General features: G+C 44.1%; 1 protein-coding gene across 2 annotated transcripts; it reads left to right on the plus strand.

Annotated features, from left to right (window-relative positions):
* The first annotated feature begins 15,017 nt into the window (after nucleotides 1–15,017).
* On the plus strand, nucleotides 15,018–25,669 carry LOC128044373 (low affinity immunoglobulin gamma Fc region receptor III-A-like). 2 transcript variants are annotated; one of them, XM_052636555.1, is made up of 6 exons: nucleotides 15,018–15,086; nucleotides 16,085–16,105; nucleotides 16,613–16,867; nucleotides 19,439–19,693; nucleotides 24,308–24,497; nucleotides 24,590–25,669. In XM_052636555.1, the coding sequence occupies exons 1-5, from the start codon at nucleotides 15,047–15,049 to the stop codon at nucleotides 24,484–24,486; spliced, it is 750 nt and encodes a 249-aa protein (XP_052492515.1). In that variant the 5' UTR covers nucleotides 15,018–15,046; the 3' UTR covers nucleotides 24,487–24,497; nucleotides 24,590–25,669. The 2 variants fall into 2 exon arrangements, with proteins under 2 accessions (XP_052492515.1, XP_052492514.1); XM_052636554.1 differs by having other exon boundaries at nucleotides 15,045–15,086; nucleotides 24,668–25,669.
* Nucleotides 25,670–25,888: the final 219 nt, after the last annotated feature.

Raw genomic sequence — 25,888 nt, forward strand, 5'->3', positions numbered from 1 at the left:
AAGCTGAAGGAATTTTTTTTTTTTAATGGCAGAAACCAGAAAGTTGCTCTGACATCCCCACCTCACCCTTCTTCCCTGAAAACAGGAGATAAATATCCCAAGTAAAAGTTACCCTCCCTGTACCAAGAGGAAGGGAAACAATTATCAACAGAGATGGGGAATTTAGGGCCAAGAAGACTGTACAAACAACCTTGTTCATCTTTACCATTTACTACCCACAGATAGTTCAAACTCCCCGCCTTGTCCATGTTTCACAAAATCATTCTTTCATTGTCTGAAAGGCATAAAAGTTTCCTGCTCTGTTTACTTTTTTGAGTCTCATCTCTTAGTGGGGCTCCTATTCACATATATGAATGTACAAAGTTAAATTTATTTTTCCCCTGTTAATGTGTCTTATGTCAATTTAATAATTACAAAGAACTTCGAGGGGATGAAGGGGAAGTTTTTCTTCGCCTACAACGTCTACCTGATTGGCTAAAATTAAAAAGATTGAAAATGCCATATAAACTCAGTTAAAACCAAAAAAGTAAAAACCAAAATTGTCTAACAGATTGAGTCACTGCTCTGCTCAAAATCCTTCAATGACTTCCCATTGCCTTCAGGATGATGTTCAACCCTTCAAGATGACATCTAAAACCTTAAGGACAGCACAAAACTTCTGAAAATATACCTATTGTTACCAAAAATCTGCCTCTTTGTAATAATATAGCATAGCAACAAGGAGCCATCTTGGACATAGATTACAAAGCCTCAGTAAATGCAAAATTTCAATATCCAAAAAGGTATAGTATTTAAAATTTTTTTTAACTTAATTTACTGATTTATTTATTATTTTTGGCTGCTCTGGGTCTTCATTACTGAGTGTAGCTTACTCTGCTATGTGTGGGCTTAGTCTAGTTGCAATAAGCGGGGGTTACTCTCTGGTTGTGGTACACAGATTTCTCATTGTGGTAGCTTCCCTTGTTGGATAGCTCAGGTTCTAGGTCATGAGGGCTTAAGTCACTGCAGCACATGGGCTCAATAGTGGCACTCACGCTTTGCTGCCCTGTGGCATGTAGAATCTTCCTAGACCAAGAATTGAACCCATGTCCCCTGCACTGGCAGGCACATTCCTAACCAGTGGACCACCAGGAAAGTTCACCACCAAGGTATACTATTGAAACATAATTTTTCTCTCTAGATTCTCTTCATTTTTACTAAACCCAGCCAAATTAAAGTTGACTTGTTCAAAGTAAGTTTTGTTTCAATAAATATGGCTCAATTATTCATATAAATGTAATTGCTTATATAGGCTCTTTTAAATTGATTGCACTGGAACTTTTCATTAGGAATCTCAGATAGAACCTTTAAAAGGCCTCTCAAGGCTGGGAAAGCCATGCCAATGCTTGTTTTCAGATTCTGCCCGTGATATCTGTAGATTGGGTCAATTTGTGTCTTTTCCAGTTCCCCGGACTACCTAGATTCCTGCACATACCAAGAGTTAGTCTTTTCCCTTCACCTGATAAGTGTGCTCAGAACCCAAGAGTCCCCAATTACTAGAGGAACCAGACAGAAAGAAAAGAAAAATATTATAATTTTACCCACAAGTACAAATTACAAAATTGTTGTAAATCATAAGTAGCATGAGAATAAGGGTTTTTCTATATCTGAAAACAAAGATTAGTAGCTCATTTAATCCCATATAATTAATCTTTGTTCTATGTTCAGCTTTAGCAGCCTCTCTCCTGCCTTCCATCCCCTTCCAAGAGCTCCAATTACCGCGACAGCAGTGCAGATATGATTGTGCCATAGCCCTGTGGCGAGGGATCCCTGGCGATCCAGCCTCCAGAGGAATCTTCCAAACCTCTATGCCAAAGAAGGCTGTCTGGAGAGAAACTTCAGAGTGTCCACTCAAACTGAGGAGCCCCATGGGGCTGCCTTCCCACTAGTCAGTCCTGGAGGAGCCCGCAAGATTCTGTTGCCAATATTCAGCTTCTGTTCACGTGTGCCGAATAAAAACAGGGAGACGGAGTTTTGGGTGAAGTAAAAAGAATGGATTTTATTGCTTTGCCAGGCAAAGGAACCCACGGGGGCTACTGCCCTTAAGACTGTGACCCACCCTGGAGAAGGTGGTAAGGAGTTTTATAGTGTTCAAGGAGCAGGGCGTGCTCAACTTGTAGACAATTCTTGGATTGGCATCACGGTGATGTTTCAAGCATCATCAACCTTCTGGTTTCAACCAGGTCTGGGGTTGCAATTTTCCTCTGGAGGGGATCTGCTTCTTGTAAAAACAACTTAGGAATGTGTGTCAGGCTTTATCTATATCTTTCAGGGAACTGTGAGCTTGGTAATTCAGCAGTGTGGCAGTTATAGTCAAAATTGTTACCAGTTCCTTACCCCAAGAGCTAGACTTTGTTTCTACATCTTCACATTTCCTAATCATGAACTCTTAAGTCAGCATTTTACTTCAAAAGACAAGGACGCGGGGGCTTGTACATGGTTTTACTATTACTGTAATTCCCACCCCAATCCTATGCTCCACCACTACCACATTTCTTGCTGTTCCCCAAATTTGCCATGTTTTCACCTATGCTGTTTTCTGTGAACAGAGCCATTTTGCCAACTCAATTTACTGCTTAAGACCAAACTCCTTTTCCCATCCATCCTCGTCAAGACCAAATTCCTTCTCCATAAAGACTTCCGAAAGTTGCACATAGCTAAACTCCAGTTTGCAAGAATCACCTAAATGTTGCTGACTCCAGCGGTGGCCCTGCCTCCACAAAAATCTCTCTCATTCTTAAATTCTATGTGCCATATGTTGGGTCCCTTGACTTTGAAATAATGTTCTTGTTTTATTTTTTTCTTGGCTAACAAAAGGCCATTTGCTGCTCTCTACTGCCCTCTGTTGAAACAAAGTAAACAATGTGACTTTCCTCTGCAGGACAAAAAGCCCAGTTTAAAAAACTAAGGATCTAAGCAATTTAATATAAGAAGCAGCCAGTTAATGGGCTAGAGTAGTGAGAGTCAGGTAGGAGCAAGAAGGACCTGGGGGTGTTGTTTTCTAAGCCACTTGCTCCGCTCTTCTGCTTGAGTGACCCTTGACTTCAGACAGTGACATCAAAAACTTGCTTTCATTCACCCACACTCTGGCTTTAGACCCTTCGTAGTGATGGCACAATTTGAAGTGGCAGTAGAAAACTAGGAATTAGATCCCAATATCTAAGATCTGCTGAGACTGGCTGGAACGGGAGACCCTTTGCTAGAGTGCTGCAATGCTTGCAGTTAGAGTAACAAAATACAAAGAAACTGTATGGGGCAAATTCTGGACATAAGTTACAAAAAGAGACCCCAAAACCCAGCTGCCACTTTTGAAGAGCCAGCACAAGCAGGGGATTGAGAGCAAAAGCAGAGTACAGAGCATGCCCCCTGCACACAGCACCCACCTAAGGCTACGCCTCCTACTGAACCCTGGAAACACCCCTAACCCCGCCCCATGTAAGGAACAACCACCCCCACCCCACCGCCTCCACCCCACCCCACCCCACCCCCACCCCCACGCCCCGCCCCAGGGCGAGCAACCAAGGGAATCTGTTGTTTGTTCCTGCTTCCCCCTGCTGCTGCAGGAGACCCAATAAAGCCTTGCCTGCATTTGTCTGCCCTCGGCTGCTGCTGCTAAGTCGCTTTAGTCGTGTCCGACTCTGCAACCCCATGAATCGCAGCACACCAGGCCTCCCTGTCCATCACCAACTCCCAGAGTTCACTCAGACTCACGTCCATCGAGTCAGTGATGCCATCCAGCCATCTCATCCTCTGTCGTCCCCTTCTCCTCCTGCCCCCAATACCTCCCAGCATCAGAGTCTTTTCCAATGAGTCAGCTCTTCACATGAGGTGGCCAAAGTACTGGAGCTTCAGCTTCAGCATCATTCCTTCCAAAGAAATCCCAGGGCTGATCTCCTTCAGAATGGACTGGTTGGATCTTCTTGCAGTCCAAGGGACTCTCAAGAGTCTTCTCCAACACGATAGTTCAAAAGCATCAACTCTTCGGCGCTCAGCTTTTTTCACAGTCCAACTCTCACATCCATACATGACCACTGGAAAAATCATAGCCTTGACTAGATGGACCTTTCTTGGCAAAGTAATGTCTCTGCTTCTCAGTATGCCCTGCTCAGTAGGAAATCAAAATTAGATAAGAACATTTGAAGAAGTATAAATGAGGTTCTAGGGCTTCCCTGATGATTTAGTAGATAAAGAATCTACCTGCAATGCAGGAGACACAGGAGGCATGGGTTCAATCCCTGGGTTGGGAAGATCCCCTGGATAAGGAAACGGCAACTACGCCAGTATTCTTTCCTGGAAAATCCCACGGACAGAGGAGGTTCTAAATGAGGTTCTAAGTGATTCAAAATTATCATCTTGTTACTAGAAATAAGCCAGTGACAAAATGATAATTTTCATCTCATCAAGATGAGGCCCCAACGTCTCAGTAAATAAAGGAAACACTTCTATGGCTTCCAGTTAATTTCCTAAAGCACTGTTCAGCTTGAGGCCATGTCTCTAGTTCTAACCCTAACCTCTCCTTCCAGATATCCAACGGATTCTGACCACTCCATCCCTGTGTCCCACAGGCACCTCAAACTCGAAATATCCACACCCAAACTTATATCTCCCTACTCCATTCCAACTAAAATTCTTCTCATCTTATTTTCTACCTCAAGAAATAGCACCTCCCAAGCCAGAAGTCTAGATATCATTGGGTTTCCTTACTCTCTTTCATAATCCACATCTAATTTTTCCAATTATCTTTGCTAAATATCCAAACCTCACTACCATTAACCCTTACCTTGGTCCCAAGTCATCTTCATCTGCCACCATGATTACTGCAAGAGCCTAACTCATCTTTTTGCTCCCATTCTTCCTCCTTCCAACCTGTTTATAAGCCACAACCAGAGTAATGTTCAGACACACTGAAAATCAAAGAAATGCAAATTAAAATAATAAGACCCCATTTCTTGTCTATTAAATCCTAAGATTAAGAAAAAGAATGTGTTTAAATGGATTCTCATAGATTTCTGAATGAAATGTAAACTAAAACAATTGTTCTGCAAAAAAATGTGGAAATACAATTAAAAGTTGAGAAATATGCATGTCTATGCCATCATAATTTCACTTCTGGGAAAATGGCCTTTGGAAAAATGCCAAAATATTTTTTAAACTGCCATTCTTTGCAGCAGTATTGAAAATAATTAAAATCAGAAAGTCTGTGAGATGACGAATGTGTTAACTAGAATGAGAAAATCCTTTCACTATATATATATATAAAACAAGTCACCACAATGTGCACTTTAAATATCTTTTATTTTTTTGTATTACCTATGTCAATAAAGCTGAAATTAAAAAAAAAAAAAATAAGCCATCTAAAAATGTCCAAAATCTGACTAGGTAAATCGCTCTGAGAGAAGTGTATGTATCAGTTAGGTGACTTTCCACAGCAAGTACCAGAAAACTCTCAGATGGCTTAAACAACAACTAATATTTTGCTATGTCATAGATCAAGTTGTCTGAAGATAGGGTAGTTCCAGGGTTAGTTAAACGATGGCTCAATAATGTCACCAGTCCCCCAGATGTTTCTCTTTACTATCAGCAGTTTAGCCACTTCCCTTATGGAGGCAAGATGGCTGCAGCAGCTCACAGAATCACATCCTTAAACATCACCATGTTCAAAGACTGACAGAGAATTTATTGCTTCTTGTGCTCCAGAATTGCCCCCCTACCCCCACAATCAGATTGCCCTTGAAGATTCATTGTCCAGAGCTGTATTGCACATTCAGTTCTAAATAAATCACTGGCGAGGGAATTGGTTCTCAAAGTGTGAATAGCAGTAGTAGCATCATGTGGTTAGTCACTCAGCTGTGTCTGACTCTGCAGCCCCATGGACTGTAGCCTGCCAGGTTCCTCTGCCATGGAATTTTCCAGGCAACAATACTGGAGTGGGTTGCCATTTCCTACTCTGGGGATTAGCATCATAATCTGCTAGAAGTGCAAATTCTGGAGCCTCATGAGAATCAGAAAATCTGAGAGTGGGGGCTCACTAATTTGCATTTTAACTAGACCTCCAGATGACTCTGATAGAGCTCAAATATGAGAACCACCAACTTAGACTAACCAGAAACCACCTCCTGGGGCTAGGAAAATGTCTAGTCTTCTCTCAAGTTCATGGACACCATGTGAAAGTTGCTTAGTCATGTCCGACTCTGCCACCCCATGGACTGAATGTAGCCTCCCAGGCTCCTCTGTCCATGGGATTTTCCAGGCAGGAATACTGGAGCGGGGAGCCATTCTCTTCTCCAGGGGATCTTCCCAACCCAGGGATCAAACCCAGATCTCCTGCATTGCAGGCAGAGTCTTACCACCATATATCTGAACCAAATCATGTTCTACCCGCAAGGAAGAAAGGGAGAAGAAACTCTGAGCTAGAGATAATTGTGTTTTAGAGCAACCCCACATCCAAGGAGTGGTGGCTGCATGGGCGCAGGAGGGCCTAGAGGAGCAATTCCACGTTCAAGGTCAGGAGGGGTGGCGCTGAGGAGATACCCCTCATCCAAGGTAAGGAGCAGCGGCTGTGCTTTGCTGGAACAGCCGTGACGAAATACCCTACGTCCAAGGTAAGAGAAACCCAAGTAAGACGGTAGGTGTTGCAAGAGGGCATCAGAGGGCAGACACACTGAAATCATACTCACAGAAAACTAGTCAATCTGATCACATGGACTACAGCCTTGTCTAACTCAATGAAACTAAGCCAAGCCATGTGGGGCCACCCAAGAAGGGCGGGTCATGGTGGAGAGGTCTGACAGAATGTGGTCCACTGGAGAAGGGAATGGCTACCCACTCCAGTATTCTTGCCTGGAGAGTTCCATGGTCAGAGGATCCTGGTGGGATACAGATCATGGGGTCACACAGAGTCAGACAAGACTGGGTGACTAACACATATTCAAAATGATAAAATGTTAAAAGGGAAACAACTAGATATAATTTAGCTCAATTACATCATTTACAGATGAGCTTAGGAAAGAGAAGTGGCTTGACAGCTAGCCTCTGTCAAACCGAAACCAAAACTTGGGATTTCCTTCCTCTTCCACCATTATCTTTCCCACACCGCATCACCAACTTAAAATTCTGTAAGTCTGGGGGGTGTGTAAGTGTATTCTGATGTGAAATAAGGAGGTAGGGTGTGTATAAGTCACTCTAGCAGATAGCATCTATTTTCTGGGAAGTTCTTACATGTCAATAGGCTGTTATTTTAATGGCAATAGCTAAAGTACAGGTTGTGGTTTAAGGTTACACCACAAATACAGTTTATTTCCTTGTAGTTTTCTTCCCTTGTGTCTATCTCTTCCTGTTTTTGGAGTTGTTCCCTCACCTTGACTGCCTTTGTGTGTTTCTATAAGCATATCTGTTTTCAGACCTCTGTGTCTGTGTCTTACTCTGTGTGCATTTTCCATCTGTGTTTGAGATTTAGTATCTGTGAAGCGGGGTATCGTCCTGAGTAATTTTTTACTTTCTGAGCATCTCTGTCTTTCTCAGTTTTCCCCCATTTTTCCTTTTTAATGAAAAAGCCTCCAGGTGGTTCTAGCCCTTAGCTGTTTGATTCTTCCCAGAGCACCCCCAGATATTATGGAGCATATATAAGCCATCCCTACCATGCTCTATTTGAATTCCTGACCCATTTAACCCATGAGAACAATCAAATGTCTGTTGTTTTACAACATACTGATTATTGTTTTAAATTTGATTATGGTTTGTGTTGGAGAAGACTTGGGTGTTGGAGAAGACTCTTGAGGGTCCCTTGGACTGCAAGGAGATCCAACCAGTCCATTCTGAAGGAGATCAGCCCTGGGATTTCTTTGGAAGGAATGATGCTGAAGCTGAAGCTCCAGTACTTTGGCCACCTCATGCGAAGAGTTGACTCATTGGAAAAGACTCTGATGCTGGGAGCGATTGGGGGCAGGAGGAGAAGAGGACAACAGAGGATGAGATGGCTGGATGGCATCACCAACTCGATGGACGTGAGTCTGAGTGAACTCCGGGAGATGGTGATGGACAGGGAGGCCTGGTGTGCTGCGATTCATGGAGTCGCAAAAAGTCGGACACCACTGAGCGACTGAACTGAACTGAACTGAACATAGCAATTGATAACCGGAGTTCTAGTTCTGGGCTACATCGAAGACAACCAGGCCAGCCTACCGCTCCCATTCCCTCTCACGACTCTGTATCTTGGATGACCTCACTGAATTTCTGCCTGTCTTCATTCTAGTATTTCCTCAATCCAATTGCGCTGCTTTGGAGGTGCTACAGGTAGCATAATCTACCTGGACTCCTGCTTAGGACTGCTGTCAGCAAGCTAGTCAGAGTACTTGACCTGAATACTACTGGAGAGAAGTTACCGAGAACAAGGACTGGCCTAGCTACAAACACATACCCCTCAACCTCTGCTGGGCCCTTCGCATTGCTGGGCAATCCTTTTACATGTAAACTTCTCCTGTTCAGCTCCTTCTCCTGTTCACCATAAGACCACTCTAAACCTTCTCTGGCACCCTTAAGCCCTCCTACTCTCACCTTCGCCCCCTCATTCTCAACAGCTGACTGCCTCCTTACCCAAGAAAAGCAAGGCAATCAGGCATAAAGTACTTCACCTTTCTTACTCATTATCTGAAAATAGATTTGCATATGACTTGTCTTGAGCACCGAAGAATTGATGCTTTTGAACTGTGGTGCTGGAGAAGACTCTTGAGAGTCGCTTGGACTACAAGGAGATCCAACCAGTCCATCCTAAAGGAAATCAGTCCTGGGTGTTCATTGGAAGGACTGATGCTGAAGCTGAAACTCCAATCCTTTGGCCACCTGATGTGAAGAACTAACTCACTGGAAAAGACCCTGATGCTGGGAAAGATGGAAGGCAGGAGGAGAAGGGGATGACGGAGGATGAGGTGGTCGGATGGCATCACCGACTCAATGGGCATGGGTTTGGGTGAACTCTGGGAATTGGTGATGGACAGGGAGGCCTAGCATGCTGCAGTCCATGGGGTCGCAGAGTCGGACACGACCGAGTGGCTGAACTGAATGGAACTGATGACTCTTCCTCACCTCCTGCTTTTGGCTCCGAGGGAGAGGTGTTCCACACCTACCTCAGACCTGACTCTCCACCCATGCTCTATTCCCACGCCTTCAGGATCTGCGCTTGCTTCATCATATATTCCCTCTTTGTCGTGCACCCAACTTCTCCCACTCGACTCACTTCTTCCCAAAGACCTGTAAGCAAGTCCAAGTCTTTTACTTAAAACACCATCTCCCTTTCTTTCCTTGTCCCCCTTCTACTTATCATCTTCTAATTGCCCTTTCCTACTATGTCTCTCAGGGCTCTTGATAATAAGCCACAATATCAGAATCTGGATATATTCAGTGTCAAGAAAGGAATCTATTGGAGGGCAACTGGAGGTAGGTCAGCCAATCCCCTTGTTGTGGTCACTGGGACCCAACCGTGTCCCTCTCTTCTAAAGGTGTCTGCCTTATACGTGACCAAGTCTTACTTGTTCAAGATTTAGCATCCCAGGAAAGACAAACTGGCCAGGCCTAGCTCACATGCCTGCTCTTTGGCTTTCTGCATTAGTCATCTCAGGCTGCCATAGCAAAGTATCACAGACTGGGGAGCTTAAACCTCAGAAACTCATTTTCTCACAGTTCTAGGGCTAGACATCAGAGATCATGTGTTTTAAGGGTTGTTTCTTTTTTTCTGTGATCTCTTTCTTTGGCTTGTACATAGCCATTTTCTTGCATGTTCACATGGTCTTCCCTCTGTGCGTGGCTGTGTCCTATCTCCTCTTCTTATAACCATACCAGTCATCCTGGGTTATGGTCCACCATAATGACTTCATTTTAATGTAATGACCCTTTAAATACCCTATCTCAAAATATGGTCACAGTCTAGAGGTACTGGGAGTTAGGTCTTCAACATATAAATTTAAGGGAGACACAACTGAGCCCATAACACAAGCCCAAGATGGGGTGAGGGGCGGAGGGGAGATCTGTCTCGTTTGGCTTCTGCAATAAAAAGCAATCACCACTTTCTATTACTACTCACAGTGGGGGCTTCCCCAAGGAATACTGAGGTGCTGGTGAGAAGGGGAAGAGGAGTGGATCCAGGCATGTTTTCATAACACAGACACTCTCGTGGCCTTCCTTGATGGCTCAATGGTAAAGAATCTGTGTGCCAATGCAGGAGAAACATTTTCTGATTTCTGATTTAGGAAGATCCTACGTGCTGCAGAGCAACTAAGCACATGCGTGACGACTACTGAACCGGTGCTCTAGAGCCCGGGAGCAGCGACAGCTGAGCCCGCAGGCCACAGCCACTGAAGCGCAGGCACCCCAGAGCCTGCGCTCCCCAGCAGAAGCCACTGCCAAGAGTAGCCCACTTGTCACAACTAGCGAAGCGCGTGCACAGCCACGAAGACCCAGCACAGCCAGAAGTAGATAAAGAAAGAAATGCTAAATAGAATTTTAAGAATTAAAACACTTTTTCATGTCTACCCAACCTTCAGCCAAAAGTTTTCAAGCTCCTATCCCCCAACCCCAGCCCCTGAAATTGCTCAGGCAAAGGTGGTAAATAGTTCTTGGATGGCCACACTGAAAGAACTTTCTCTTTAAGTTTTCTACAGCATTTCATACTGTTGAACTCTCTCTCCTACGAGATCCATTGTCCCTGGGCTGCCTTGCTGCGCTCTCTCCTTTAGCCCCTCCTACCCAATTTCCTTTGTCAGCTATTCTTCCTTTGCACACCCTGTCAAAGTTGCTGAGTGTTAAGTTTCTGTCACGGGCCCTCTCTTTAGCCCCTTCCCACCTCACCCCTCACTTCCCCTTTTCCTCACTGTTCCCCTTTCTTTCTCACTCAATATTCTTATAAACAAAGAGATTTTTATACTTCATCTTAACCTATGCTCTCTACATGGGCTTCCCATGGAGGCTCTTAAATTATAGGGAAAATGGTATATATACATGCATTTTTTTCTTAGGAGAGGGCCTAGAGCTTTTATCAAAAGTTTAAAACATCAACCATATTGATGCCTCCTAAATCTTTTTTCCAGACCCTTCTGAGTTCCAGAGCCATATATCCAACTGCCTACTTGACATCTTCACCTAAAATCACCACCAATCTCCAAGTCAGTGTCAAAAGTTGAAATCATTATCTCTCTCTCCCAAAGCCTGCTCTCCTTCCTCTATGTCTTATGCCCAAGAAATGCGTTGCCATCCTCCTGATAACCCAAATCAGAAAGCTGAGCGTCACCTAGCCCCTCCTTCTAAACCACTCCAAATGCTGTCCTTTCCTCCTTCTTAACATCTCTCCTAAAGGCTTCCATTGCATTTTCACTTCTTTAACAGAGAATCTCCCATCTCTCAACTCAGCTGTTAAAATAACTTTCCCAGTTTTTCCTCCATTTTCAATCTCTTTCCCCTCCAACCTATTTCTTGGACCATGTTATTCCCCAGCTTAAAACTTTGAAGATCAGTTTCATGTTTTGTGAAAACTACCATGGTAACAGTTCAAGAAAGTCCAAATTTTTCACCATGGCATACAAAGTCTTTTATGATCACCTAATAAACATGAATTGAGTGCCTGGTCTACTCGAGGGTTTCCCTGGTGACTCAACTGATAAAGAGCCTGCCTGCTAATGCAGGAGAGTCAAGAGATGTGGGTTCGATCCCCGAGTCAGGAAGATCCCCTAGAGAAGTAAATGGCAACCCACTCCAGTATTCTTGCCTGGGAAATCTCATGGACAGAGGAGCCTGGAAGGCTACAGTCCATGGGGCACAAAAAGTCGGACACGACCAAGCACTCACCCACACACATGGCTTATCTGGGGGCTTCCCTGGTGGCTCAGACAGTAAAGAAGCTGCCTGCAGTGCAACAGACTCAAGAGATGTGGGTTCAATCCCTGGGCCAGGAAGATCCCCCGGAGAAGGAAATGGAAACCCGCTCCAGTGTGCTTGCCTGGGAAATCCCATGGGACAGAGGAGCCTGGGGGATTACAGTCCATGGGTTGCAAAGAGTTGGACACGACTGAGTGACTAAGCAGGAGTCTACTCAAGGCACTGTATTGTATGCTGGGGATACAATGATGAGCAAGGGGAACAGATTCCCTGCCCTCAGAGACCTTACAGTCCACAAATGTGATGAGTACTACAGAGGAGGGGCACAAGCCGCTACAGGATTGCAGGGGATGTGAGTGTCACAACTTAAGTCAGGAGACGAGAGACGGCCTCAGCCTCTTGTGTTCCACGTCTAGTCGTCATCAACAGGTGTGTATCCAGATATGGAACCAACTACTCTGTATGCATTATTTCATTTAAACTTCACAACAACTCCTTAGGGTTGGTACCACTTTTGCTAGCCCCATTTTAGAGATATGGAAACTGAGACCTAGCAAGTTAAAGTAGTAGAATTGGAATTCCATCCCACACTCATCTGAAACCCAGCCCTCTTAGACCTTTGAAAGCTTGTGCTTCTCTTTTGTTGTATTCACGAATCCTCTGCAGCTATACTCAGCTCTGTGAACATGCCTGCCTATTTCACTTACGGTCTTGGCTCATGATGCTGCTGTTGCCTGAAATGCCCATTTCCCTCAAAAGCCTTCCTGCTGAACACGCAATTATCTTCTGTGATCCAGTAAAGGTGTTCTCTCTTCCATGTGGACTCCTCCCTCAGAATTAGCCACTGCCTTCTCTGTGGATACACAGAATTTCACAAATCTTTTCTAAGTTCCTGAAGCACTTCAGATGCTTATGTGGGTAGTCTTCCCCTGCTGTGATCATTCACTCAGTCGTGTCTGACTCTGCAACCCCATGGAGCCTGCCAGGCTCCTCTGTCCATGGAGTTTTCCAAGCCAGAAGAAACTATAAATCCCAGGGGATGATAATCGAGGACCTCTGTAATCTCAGAACCTTGTGCTGTGGCTGCCATTTCAACATGAAGGAAGAGAAGCAGGGAAGGAGTAAAGAAAAAGATGAGGGAGAAAAGAAAAAGCAAGCACAGAGACAAACACTCCAGTATAAGATAACGCCAAGACCATCTGTTCTTCTTTTTAAAAATTTGCGTTTACTGCAAGGCCAATCCTTACCACCCCAACCACAGTCGGCTGGAGGACTGTTCAAGAAAACCTGCAGAATGGTTCCCACTCTTTTGCGGTCCTCCTGTGTTCTCCCTCCTCTCCTTCCAGTCTAGCCCATCCTCTCGACAGCTGACAATTCCTCCTTCCAACTGAAGGCCACAGACAGAAAATGAGGCAAGAAGAAAATAAAACCTCAAAGGAGGAAAATAAAGGGAACGCCTGGCAGCACGTATGTGGCAGAAAGTCACTTCAGGGAACAAAGGACAACAGAGAGCGTTGAGAGGTACCCGCCTTTCACCCTGAAGCCACAGAAAGCCCAGAAGACACTCGATTTTAGGCTTCCCAATAAGCCGCCACAGTGCTGCAGCCTGGAGCCTGAAGATTTCAAGTAAGTCTGGATTTTGGAAGAGGCAAATAAATCACCCGCGAGGAACACTAGAATGGCTGCTTCATTCGTTTCCACCGTGCATCCTAATCAGACATTTAATCCAAGGGCCTGTGGGGGAGGGGTTGCTGTGGAGCATGTTGGGGACAGGGAAGATGATAATGGGGGAGGACAGATTAACTCTACTCCAGAGAAATGAAAATGTGTGGAGCAGTTTTTATATGACTCCGGAGTGGAAAGGGAGTGTCCGAAGCAGTGGTCACTCGTGCCAGCCTCTGCTTCCATGCTACCGCTGCCCAACATAACCGGCCCACTCCTGTCTGCTGCTCACTTCCTGGGCTTTCCCAAGCAAGGCCTGTCCTAGATGTCCAGAAACCTGCTGGGGGCCTGAAATGGCCAAGCAGAGCCATTTGATTTTCTGTCTGAGAACTAGACTGATGTGAGAGCAAACAGCGCAGGGGTGAGGGTGGGGGAGTGTATGGGTGTGTATATTTTGGCAGAGCGACGTCAAGAAAGGAGGAGAAGAGGTTAACAACTTTACCACTTCCTAACCACTGCACCTCCACTTTTTCCAGGAAGGAGCTGCTTCACAGGTCAGCAAAGGCCCTGAGGGGCCCGAGCTAACCTCAGCTACTGTGGCCCGTCACAGCCCTAAGAACACTGGGAGAAGAGTCACCCTAATTCTCACCTCACCTGCTTCCTTTCCTGCCTTTCCACCTTCTCTTCATTCCTTCCAACTCTTTGGAGGTATCTTCTCCTCCCAGAGCCCATTTCTTCCACTGCCTATGCCTTTTAATAGAGGATTCAAATCACATGATCAAATTCCCACTAAGTTAGTAGCTCCTGCAGTTTACAGATCCCAGAGGTATACACATCTCCAATTTTAAAAGAAAATATTGCTGTAGATAATATCAGGGTGAAGGACACTTCTAATGACTGAAGATTTCAATGACTGCTTCCTGCGGGTAGCTTCTGATCGCTCAGACAGTAAAGCGTCTGCCTGCAATGCAGGAAACCCAGCTTCAATCCTGGGGTCAGGAAGATCCCCTGGAGAAGGAAATGGCAACCCACTCCAGTATTCTTGCCTGGAGAATCCCATGGACGAAGAAACCTGGTAGGCTACAGTCTATGGGGTCACAAAGAGTCGGACACAACTGAGTGACTTCACTTTCTTTCTTTCTTTCTGTAGGCAGGCCCTGGCTGCTTGGAGATGGGTCTGGGCCAAGCAGGAAAGTGAGACATTTTGAGATAGAACAAGACAGCCCCCTCAGAAAGTGTTCTCCTTCTTGAGTCTCATTCCCAGGCTCCTATTGTCTCGAACATGGCGCTGGTGGGTCCTAATCCAAGAAGTGGGCTCTTTCGTCTGCATGTATATTCAGGAATTAGATGAAGTTCCCAGAAATGAAAACTGGTGAGTAATAGATTAGGGGTGGGGAGAAAGGCTGTTTACTTCCTCTCTTCCAGTCAGCTAGGTCTCTTGAGGGTTCCTATCCGTGGTGACTTGCCCATTCTGACACACAGCATGTGGCAGCTGCTACCGCCAGCAGCTCTGCTGCTTCTAGGTAAGTCAGAGTCACTTGGCCTGAGAGCAGAGTACAGGATGCCCTGGGCACAGCAGGCATCTCTTTTCAGGCAAGGAATGAGACCCTCAACCGAGGACAGAACCCCTTACCATGTCTATAGACATGATTTAGCTCCTAGGACACAGCTTCAGGGGTTAGAGATACGGGAAGTGGGCATAATCAGGAGGTGAAAGGAGAGGACTTGAGGTCTCCATGACTTCACTCCTCTAGGTCTCAGCTTCTCTGGCTGTAAACTGACTAGTATGTACTGGGTGGTCCCTAAGATCTGTCTCCCATTCTCACTTTCCAATGCTCCTCTCTCAGTCTTTTCATTTCTATCCTTTCCAGAGGACTTGGGTGGAGATAGTTTCCATGGCTTGATTCAGAGATATTCAACCTGTGCCCTTAACTTTGGGGTTTGAACAGGGACCAAGGAGGAAGGGTATTGAAAACAGGGATTTGGGCAGACAACAGATTAGGAGGTACAGATGCTGGAAACCAGAAGGCAGGCAATGGGGGCGTTACCCACTCTATTCATCTTTTTTTAAGATGTCTTTACTTGTTTGTTTGTTTAACGGCTGCACTGGGCCTTCACTGTGGCACTCAGGCTCTTCACTGCTTTGCGCGGGCTCTCTCTAGTGGTGGAGCACAAGCTTCTCGTCGTGGTGGTTTCTGTCGTCGTGGTGGTCTCTCTTGTTGTGGCGCACAGGCTCTAGGGTGTGCAGGCTTCAGTAACTGTGGCTCAGAGGCTCTAGAACATGAGCTCTGGTTGCTCTGAAGTGTGTGGGATCTTACTTCTGGCACCAGGGATTGAACCCGCATCCCCTTTACTGGCGGGCGGATTCTTACCACCAGGGAAGTCCCCGCTATCTTTATCCTGGTTCTTGGGTACACTGGCCTCTGAAGGCAGAGGTGGGCAGGGGAGTTTAAATACCACACTCCAGTCACCCTGTTCTCTGCTGCTCATCAATATTTGTTTTATTCTTTTTTTCTTACAGTTTCAGCTGACACGGGAGCTGGTGAGTTTGCTTCATGGTCTTGGATTGATCAAGTGAGGCATGGAAATGTGTAATAGCTGCAGGGTACTGTTAGGAAATGTTCTTTGCACAAGAAGCTGTTGACATGGAGTTGATGGTGGTGGTGGTGGTTTAGCCGCTAAGCTGTGTCTGACTTGCAACCCCATGGACTATAGCCTTCCAGGCTCGTCTGTCCATGGGATTCTCCAGGCAAAATATTGGAGTGGATTGCCATTTCCTTCTCCAGAGGATCTTCCCGACCCAGGGATTGAAACCAGGTCTCTTGCATTGCGGGCAGATTCTTGGCAGGGGCAATTCCCCCAGCACAGTGGGCTTGGCCCTACCAAGGAGGAAGCTAAGTCTCTAAGTCAATATGCTCAGACTGAGTGCAACACTAAGGCAGAGCTGCCAACTCTCAGTTTGCAATGGGTTTTGAGCCTCCTTAGGAATACCAGCAAAGAGCCTGCTCACTTCTCTGCCCTTATCTACATTCTCTTAACACTTCAACAGATCCCTCAAAGGCTGTGGTGCTCCTAGACCCTCCGTGGAACCGGGTGCTCAAGAATGACCATGTGACTCTGAAGTGCTGGGTAGACTACCCTGTTGAAAACAGTTCCACAGAGTGGTGGCACAATGGGACTCGCATCTCAAACCGGACCTCCAGCTACATCATTGCAGATGCCAAGGTTGAGGACAGCGGCGAGTACGAGTGTCAGACAGGCCTCTCTGCACTCAGTGACCCGGTGAAGCTAGAAGTCCACGTAGGTGAGTAGGAGAAGGGGAAAGGGAACTGACCAATAAAGGATAAAAGAAGAGGCCCTGAAAAAAATAATGTTCCCAGGAGTTAAAACTAAGATGAGATGATCTGTAGTCTATTGAATTACATCAGAATTGTAGTCCTAGCTTCAAGTAGGCCTTAGATAAAATGTCAAAGCCTGGCATACACTAGGCACAGGGCTGCTGGACTGCACAATTCCAAGAATGCACATTCACATAGAATATGAATATATACAGCCTGAATGGTGTCATCTGAAGGTCAGGGCATGACATCAGTGCTCTATAACAGTTATTGAATAAATTAATGAATCCACTTTAGGACCTCAGTCTCCTCATTCTCAGACACAGTCTCCACATTCTCTAAGCTACCCCACAAGCCACCCCTCATCATATCTATTTCCTCTTCACATCAACGCTACACTCAAATATACACTTCAGCCTAAATTTAGCAATGTGAAATCTCTCCTAGTAGAGATAGATACATGTTCAGCCTGCACATTCATCATGGAACGAAAGTCTTTGTGTCTTAACAAAATCCAGGCATTAGATGCAAGGAAAAGTATGTCGAGGCAGAGATCTCTCCTGGTGTCCCTGAAATCACACCACATAGCCTGGTCCCTGCTGTGTCTTGTAAGCTTGACTCTATCTGCTTGGCTGCCCCGTCTCCATAATGTATGTGAGTGGAACAAGCCTGGAGGGAAAGGTGGGTTTAATGAAGGAGGACCTGCAACAAAATTCCATGGACCTGGGTCTCTGAAGCTGATTTTCTGGGCTCCTACGCCTGGCTGTGTTACTTAGTTGACTTAGTTCTCAATCTAGCTAGGTGAGAGATGGCCATGCCTGTGTGCCAAGTTGCTTCAGTCATATCCGACTCTTTGTGACCCTATAGACTGTAGCCTGCCAGGCTCCTCTGTCCATGGGATTCTCCAGGCAAGAACACTGGAGTGGATGGCCATGTCCTCCTCCAGGGGGCCTTCCCAACCCAGGGATCTAAGCCACATCTCTGACATCTCCTGCTTTGGCAGGCAGGTTCTTTACCACTAGCACCACCTGGGAAGCCCAAGAGATGGCCACCTGTGACCAAATAAAATGGGGAATTACCAACAGGAAGCAAGAGAAACCTCAAGTCTGGGAGTTGTTCATTTGTCTTAAACTTGGCTTTAGAAACTGACTTTAGAAGTCTAATTAGTGTGAACAGTTTTAAATTCTGACCAAGAGCATTAACTTCACCAGGCCAACTCCTGATCATTCTTTTGGACCCACTTCACTTATCTTCTTCTCTGAGAAGCTTTGCTTACTTTCTTTGGGCCGAATTTCTTTGCTCCATTCTCTTTGGTCATGCAGTCCTTTGTTCTTAGCCTGTTGTAACACTTATCACCTGGTATTATAATTATTTCTGAGTATATGTGTTTCTGTGCCTAGACCACAGGTTCTTTGCTGTGTCTCAGTCATCTGGGTGTCCCAAATCTGCATGACATGACATAGTAAGTTCTCAATAAGATATTTGTTTAACTAATGTGTATATGAAAATTCACTGAGTCCATGACAACCAGAATGGAATAAAAATGTTCTCCCCTCAAAGAAACCAAACTATATATGTGTGTGCGCACACACGTGTATGTATGTATATACAACATACATTATGTATATATATGTGTGTGTGTATGTGCGTATATATATATTATATACCTAACCCCTGTTAATATTTAAGCATATGTTCTTTCTTTTTTTATGTGTATACATACGTTTTATATTCTTTTCAACTTAACATTCTCTGATAAATGTTTTCTCATGTGATTTTAACATTTCTCTGCAGTATCATTTTAAATTTTTCAGGCCACTTCCTGACCATGACTTCAAGTTCTCTGTGTGTGTGAAATCTGGTTACTTGGCAAGGCAGTTGTGAAAAGAGTTGTTTTGTTGATTAACTGTTTCCATCTTGAAGGCTGTGCTCTGTAATGAAATGGTCTTGCTAAGACACTGTGGCCCCTGAAATTAGCAGTTACCATCAGCACTACCAAGCATGCTTTTCTTTCCTCTTCCTGACTTTTATAATGAGCTCACCTTCACAATTTCTGTAGCCACTCCTACGGATACTCAGTAAGCTTCCTCCTGACTGGTTGCAACAGTCTTCCAGCATTCCTAAAACCGTCTATTCCTTCTGAAGTCTACCTTTCCTTATTTTCTAGTATGATTTTTACTCTTTGATCTAGAATTTACAATGGCCCCTTATCACCTTCCATAGAAAATTCAAATGTAGACTTGAAGGATGCTGCAGCTTGCTTCTCACCTGCCTTATCACTTAGTCCCTCTGCTCTCACTTTATGCTTTGATCATGTGTGTGTCTGTCCCTCTCTCCCATTAGACAAAAGTTCTTGGAGTGACTTGAATTCTCATCCAGAGTCCAGTTGTCTTTTTCCCAGAGAAAGTTGTATAAGGACGGTGCCCAGTCCGGAGTTCCATCGTCCCTCAGGACCTGGGTGGTGAGCATCATCTTCAGAAGAGCTTTGTGCTGGATGCTGAGGCCTCCTGGGCCTGCGTTCTCTTTGTGTTTTGCAGACTGGCTATTGCTCCGGGCCACTAAATGGGTGGTAAATGTGGGAGAGCCCATTCAGCTGAAGTGTCACAGCTGGAAAAAAACACCTGTAGTAAAGGTCCAGTATTTCCAGAATGGCAGAGGCAAGAAGTATTTTCATCAGAATTCTGACTTCTACATTCCAGAAGCAAAACTTGAACACAGTGGTTCCTACTTCTGCAGGGGCATTATTGGGACTAAAAACGAGTCTTCAGAGTCTGTGCAGATCATTGTTCAAGGTAAGACACGTGTGGCCCTAAAGGGTCCAGGGACTCCTGTGCTGGGAATCTTGCATTCACACTGGGTAGATGAGTTGGGAGGAAACTGCTGACAATTCCACAGACTTCTTTACAAATGTCATTTACTCTGAAACATGACAGCAGGTGCAAAGACCACATTTCCTCGCTCATAAATATGCCTGTCCTAACTTACCTCATTCAAACAATATCCACACTCTTGTGTGTCTCTATCATGCTGGCCCTTTTATTCACCTGCTCCTGCTCCCCTTTCTCTTCCACATCTCAAGTTTTAGCCAAGAGTCAAGCTAGCAGTAACCCCTCACTTTTTCACAGAAAGACCCAGAACCTGTGTTCTGGCTCTGCTACTGATTAACCATATGACTGTGGCTGGTTAGTCTCTTGAACTCAATTTCCACTTCTGTAACAAAGACAAGTTGACATTTATTGGGCATCTATCAGTGTGCTGGACACTGTGCTGAATGCTTCATTACATGCACTTAATCTGATAATCATGGTAACCCTTCACAACAACATTAAGAGATTGGTAATAGTAACACTACAGATGAAGTTTTCTGTAATATCAAAAATGACAATGATCTCAGTTCATTTCCAAGACAAATACAGTCATCCAAGTCTATGCCTCAACCACTATTGCTGAAGAAACTGAAGTTGAATGGTTCTATAAAGACCTACAAGATCTTCTAGAACTAACACTAAAAAACAGATGTCCTTTTCATCATAGGGAACTGGAACGCAAAAGTAGGAGGTCAAGAGATACCTGGAGTAACAGGCAAGTTTGGCCTTGGAGTACAAAATGAAGCAGGACAAAGGCTAACAGGGTTTTGCCAAGAGAATTCACTGGTCATAGCAAAACACCCTCTTCCAACAACACAAGAGAAGATTCTACACATGAACATCACCAGATGGTCAATACTGAAATCAGATTGCTTATATTCTTTGCAACCAAAGATGGAAAAGCTCTATACAGACAGCAAAAACAAGACCAGGAGCTGACTGTGGCTCAGATCATGAACTCTTATTGCTAAATTCAGACTTAAATTGAAGAAAGTGGGGGAAACCACTAGACCATTCAGGTATGACCTAAATCAAATGCCTTATGATAATACAGTGTAATTGACAAATCGATTCAAAGGATTAGATCTGATAGACAGAGTGCCTGAAGAACTATGGATGGAGGTTTGTAACATCATACAGGAGGAAATTATCAAAACCATCCCAAAAAAGAAGAAATGCAAAAAGACAAAATGGTTGTCTGAGGAGGCCTTACAAATAGCTGAGAAAAGAAGAGAAGTGAAAGGCAAAGGACAAAAGGAAAGATATATTCACCTGAATACAGAGTTCCAAAAAATAGCAAGGAGAGATTAGAAAGGCTTCCTCAGAAATCAGTGCAAAGAAATAGAGGAAAACCATAGAATGGGAAAGAATAGAGATCTCTTCAAGAAAATTAGAGATAAGAAGGGAATATTTCATGCAAAGATGGGCACAATAAAGGAAACAGAATGGACCTAACAGAAGCAGAAGATATTAAGAGGTGGCAAGAATACACAGAAGAACTGTACAAAAAAGATCTTCACAACCAAGATAACCACAGTGTTTGATCACTCACCTAGAGCCAGATATCCTGGAATGTGAAGTCAAGTGGGGCTTAGGAAGCATCACTGCAAATAAAGCTAGGGGAGATGATGGAAATGCAGCTGAGCTATTTCAAATCCTAAAAGATGATGCTGTGAAAGTGCTGCACTCAATATGCCAGCAAATTTGGAAAACTCAGCAGTGGCCACAGGACTGAAAAAAAGTCAGTTTTCATTCCAATCCCAAAGAAAGGCAATGCCAAAGAACGTTCAGACTACAGCACAATTGCACTCATCTCACACGCTAACAAAGTAATGCTCAAAATTCTCCAAGCTAGGCTTCAACAGTACATGAACCAAGAACTTCTAGAGGTTCAGGTTGGATTTAGAAAAGGCAGAGGAACCAGAGATCAAATTGGCAACATCCACTGGATCATTGAAAAAGCAAGAGAGTTCCAGAAAAACATCTACTTCTGCTTTATTCACTATGCCAAAGTCTTTGACTGTCTGGATCACAACAAACTGTGGGAAATTCTTAAAAAGATGGGAATACAATACCACCTGACCTGCCTCCTGCGAAATCTGTATACAAGTCAAGAAGCAACAGTTAGAACCAGACACGGAGCAACTGACTGGTTCCAAATTTCGAAAGGAGTACATCAAGGCTGTATCGTCATCTGCTTATTTAACTTACATGCAGAGTACATCATGCGAAATGCTGGACTGGATGAAGCACAAGCTGGAATCAAGGTTGCCAGGAGAAATATCAATTACCTCAGATATACAGATGACATCACCTTTATGGCAGAAAATGAGAAAGAACTAAAGAGCCTCTTGAAGAGTGTGAAAGAAAAGAGTGAAAAAGCTGGCTTTAAACTGAACATTCAAAAACTTAAGATCATGGCATCTGGTCCCATCACTTCATGGCAAATAGATGGAGAAACAATGGAAACAGTGACAGACTTTATTTTCTTGGGCTCCAAAATCACTGCAGATGGTGACTGCAGCCATGAAATTAAACGACACTTGCTTCTTGGAAGAAAAGCTATGACCAACCTAGACAGCATATTAAAAAGCAGAAACATTACTTTACTGACAAAGGTCTGTCTAGTCAAAGGTATGGTTTTCCCAATAGTCATGTATAGATGTGAGATTTGGACCATAAAGAAAGCTGAGCGCCCAAGAATTAATGCTTTTGAGCTGAGGTGTTGGAAAAGACCCTTGAGAGCCCCTTGGACAGCAAGGACAGTCAATCCTAAAGGAAATCAGTCCTGAATATTCATTGGAAGGACTGATGCTGAAGCTGAACCTCCAATCCTTTGGCCACCTGATGTGAAGAACTAACTCACTGGAAAGGACCCTGATGCTGGGAAAGATTGAAGCAGAAGAAGGGACGACAGAGGATGAGATGAGATGATTGGATGGCATCACCGACTCAATGGACATGAGTTTAAGCAAGCTCTGGGAGTTGGTGATGGACAGGGAAGCCTGGCGTGTTGTAGTCCATGGGGTCGCAAAAAGTCAGACATGACTGAGGGACTGAACTGAACTGATATTGAATTCTACTTTCCAAATCACTTAGAAAACATCTCCAGTTTCCGTAGCACCATCCTTCAGGGTCAGAGATGCCCTGCCATGGTGCTCCTGGACTTCCTAATTTCCCAAAACTTCCACCTGGAATCAGACTGAGATAAAAACCCTGATGCTGGGAAAGATTGAGGGCAGGAAAAGAAGGGGGCGACAGAGGAGGAGATGGTTGGATGGCATCATTGACTAAACGGACATGAGTTTGAGCAAACTCTGAGAGATAGTGGAGGACAGTTAAGCCTGGCATGCTGCAGACCATGGGGTCGCCAGGATTCTGACACAACTGAGTGACTGAACAACAACAATACACTCTAAACAATTTACATGTAATAAGACAGCAAGATAGACACGCATCTTCTGAGAGTCTAACAAAACAATGCCATAGTTTGTATAAAAAATAACTTCATCACAATTTAAATTGAAAGTAAATACTCTCAAATAGCTAGGAAAAGCGAGAGCAAACAATAAAGAAAATGGGGGCAAATTGCAAACCTAGTAAAGCTAGGTAAAGACTATCTGAGAGTTATTTGTACTTTACTGGCATCCATTCTTTACGTTCAAAATTATATCACAATTAAGATTTTAAAAATTGAGACTAAAAATCCACTCTAATCTTACTACCTTATAGACAACAGCAAGGAATGACTTTAAAACAATCTTTATGGCTAAGAGGTTGAGAACCAACAAATTCTACCTCTTTCCATTTTAGGTTCTTAGTTACTGAGCCTTGATAAAGAAATATTTTCTGACAATAAGTAGGATAAGTAGTAGATTTCAATGGCTTACTTGCGTGTGTTGGTTGGTTGTTTTTTTTTTTTTTTTAGATTTCCTTGAGTGGGGTGAATACAATGAGTATACAAGAGACACAAGAGAAAGTTACTGAATTAAAAAACAGTGTCCTCACAACAACTTAAACTTTGATATCTCTCATTGCTGTTGTATAGTCGCTAAGACATGTCTGACTTTTTGCAGCCCCATAGACAGCATGCCAAGCTTCCCTGTCGTTAACTAACTCCCAAGTTTGCTCAAACTCATGTCTATTGAGTTAGACATCTCATCCTCTGTCATCTCCTTCTCCTCCTGCCTTCAATCTTTCCCAGCATCAGGCTCTTTTCTAATTAGTCAGCTCTTCGCATCAGGTGGCCAAAGTATTGGAGCTTCAGCTTCAGCATCAGTCCTTCCAATGAATATTCAGGGTTGATGATCTCACACAAAACCCAGCTACAAATACCTCCATCAAACATGAAAACACTATTCCAAGAAGCACTAGAATCCAAAACTGGTGGGAGGAAGCTGTGGCTTTCTTCCAGACTCCCCCACATTCAATAGAATTTGTTTCTTAGCAGGTGTCAGAAAGACTTCACATTGGTGACCTCACTGTTTATTCCAATTTTCTGCCTAAACAAATGTCATTTTTTCTCATCCCTCTGCTCAGGTCTAGGAACTTCACAAACTGTCTCGTCATTCTTTCCACTTTGGCACCAAATCACTTTCTGTCTGGTGATGGGACTCCTGTTTGCAGTGGACACGTGGTTGTATTTTTCTGTACAGAGACACCTTCAAAACTCAGAGGAATGGAGGAATGGCAAAGTCATGTGGAGCAAGGGCCCTTAGGACAAATGAAGGTAATAAAACCAGCATCTCCATCCCATGGGGGTGATAAAAGCAACATCTATGAACCTCTTTCTAATTTCACAGCCTTACCATCTCCCAACAGGCATCTCTGGGAGCAGCAGGAAAATTACACTTCAGACTAGGGATCTGAGGATCCTTCACCCAACTCTATTTCTTCTAGGCTCTGATGGAAAGAAAGTGCCAACAGTGAAGGACCAGTAAATATCTGCATTACCAGAAACAGAAGTCTCAGAGCTACATGGCTGCTTTCTCTATGCCAACCATTCTGTCCCGAGAGAACAACGACACAGACTCTCAAAGATCACCCCTGACGTATGAATATTGTGCTAAAATAAATGGATATGTAAATAAGAGAATTCGTGGTGGAGAGGCAGCTGGATGGTGGTCTACATCTGTTGCTGCAGGCTGACTGCCTTCAAGGCACCCTAAAACTCCTTCTAGTCTGTGGGGACATTTGGGGGTCTAGGGAAGAGAGCACAACCAGTGATGAGGGTGGGTGAGAAAGAGCAGGGCAGTCCAGGATAGACAAGACCAGACCACCACCTGGGCTGTCTTCCTAGAACATGAACCATGGTGGAGGCAAAAGAAAATCACAGAAGTGAGATAGGATTGAGTTTTCCAGGTGAGCCCCTGTCAAAAGTATACAGTGTGAGTCTGTGAGTATACAATGATAAACCCTCTCAACGTCAAGAGTAGAAAATGGTCCAGGAAGGGGGTTAGGGGTTGGAGGATTTGCAAAAGAAAACACAGAACAAGCTCATTGGAAGGAATATTGCTGTCCCAAATTAAGCCCAGTGAACAAAGATATATCAGTGTCTAAACCGAGAAAGCATTACAAGAAAAAGTCACCCACAACTTCACAGGAAGGGGTCAGCAGGAGATGAGGATGCTTTTAGACTGAGAATTAGAGAGAAGGGGCATAAAAAACCAGAATTTTCACTTCAATATCTAATTCAGCTTTATTCACATCACCCTTAAACAAATGTTGGATAACCACTATTACATGTACTAAACTCTACTGAATTAAATCATGAAACTTTGAAATCCTTCAGCATGTCAGTAATAATGGAGTAGAGGTGAAGTCAATCATTGCTTATGGAAGAAAGTTTTAGCTATCTCTCTTTGTGTTTTAGAAGCTTTAAACTGAACATTTCTTGATTCTGGTAAGGCATTTTACAAGATTCTGTATGTTATTGTAAGATAGAAGATGGAAAAACCATGATAATAAAATATGAATGATAGAATCCTTTTGTCCTCCCATTGCCTAAAATCTTATCAGAGATTAGCTAATGAGAAACCCCTCTCCTCTCCACAACCATCTCACCATAACTCATATTTGGTTAGTCAACTTGCTAATTCACGAGATCTTGTTGGAACAACT

Source organism: Budorcas taxicolor, chromosome 3 (assembly GCF_023091745.1).
Source record: "Budorcas taxicolor isolate Tak-1 chromosome 3, Takin1.1, whole genome shotgun sequence".
Classification (NCBI taxonomy): Eukaryota; Metazoa; Chordata; class Mammalia; order Artiodactyla; family Bovidae; genus Budorcas; species Budorcas taxicolor.

What these genes read in the sequence shown, in the direction of transcription:
- LOC128044373 (XM_052636555.1), top strand. Translation starts at nt 15,047, where the DNA reads ATGTGGCAGCTGCTACCGCCAGCAGCTCTGCTGCTTCTAG. An exon ending in GAAGCTAGAAGTCCACGTAG is followed by an intron (nt 16,868 to 19,438) that starts GTGAGTAGGAGA and finishes TGTGTTTTGCAG; the next exon opens with ACTGGCTATTGCTCCGGGCC. An exon ending in TGTGCAGATCATTGTTCAAG is followed by an intron (nt 19,694 to 24,307) that starts GTAAGACACGTG and finishes CCCTCTGCTCAG; the next exon opens with GTCTAGGAACTTCACAAACT.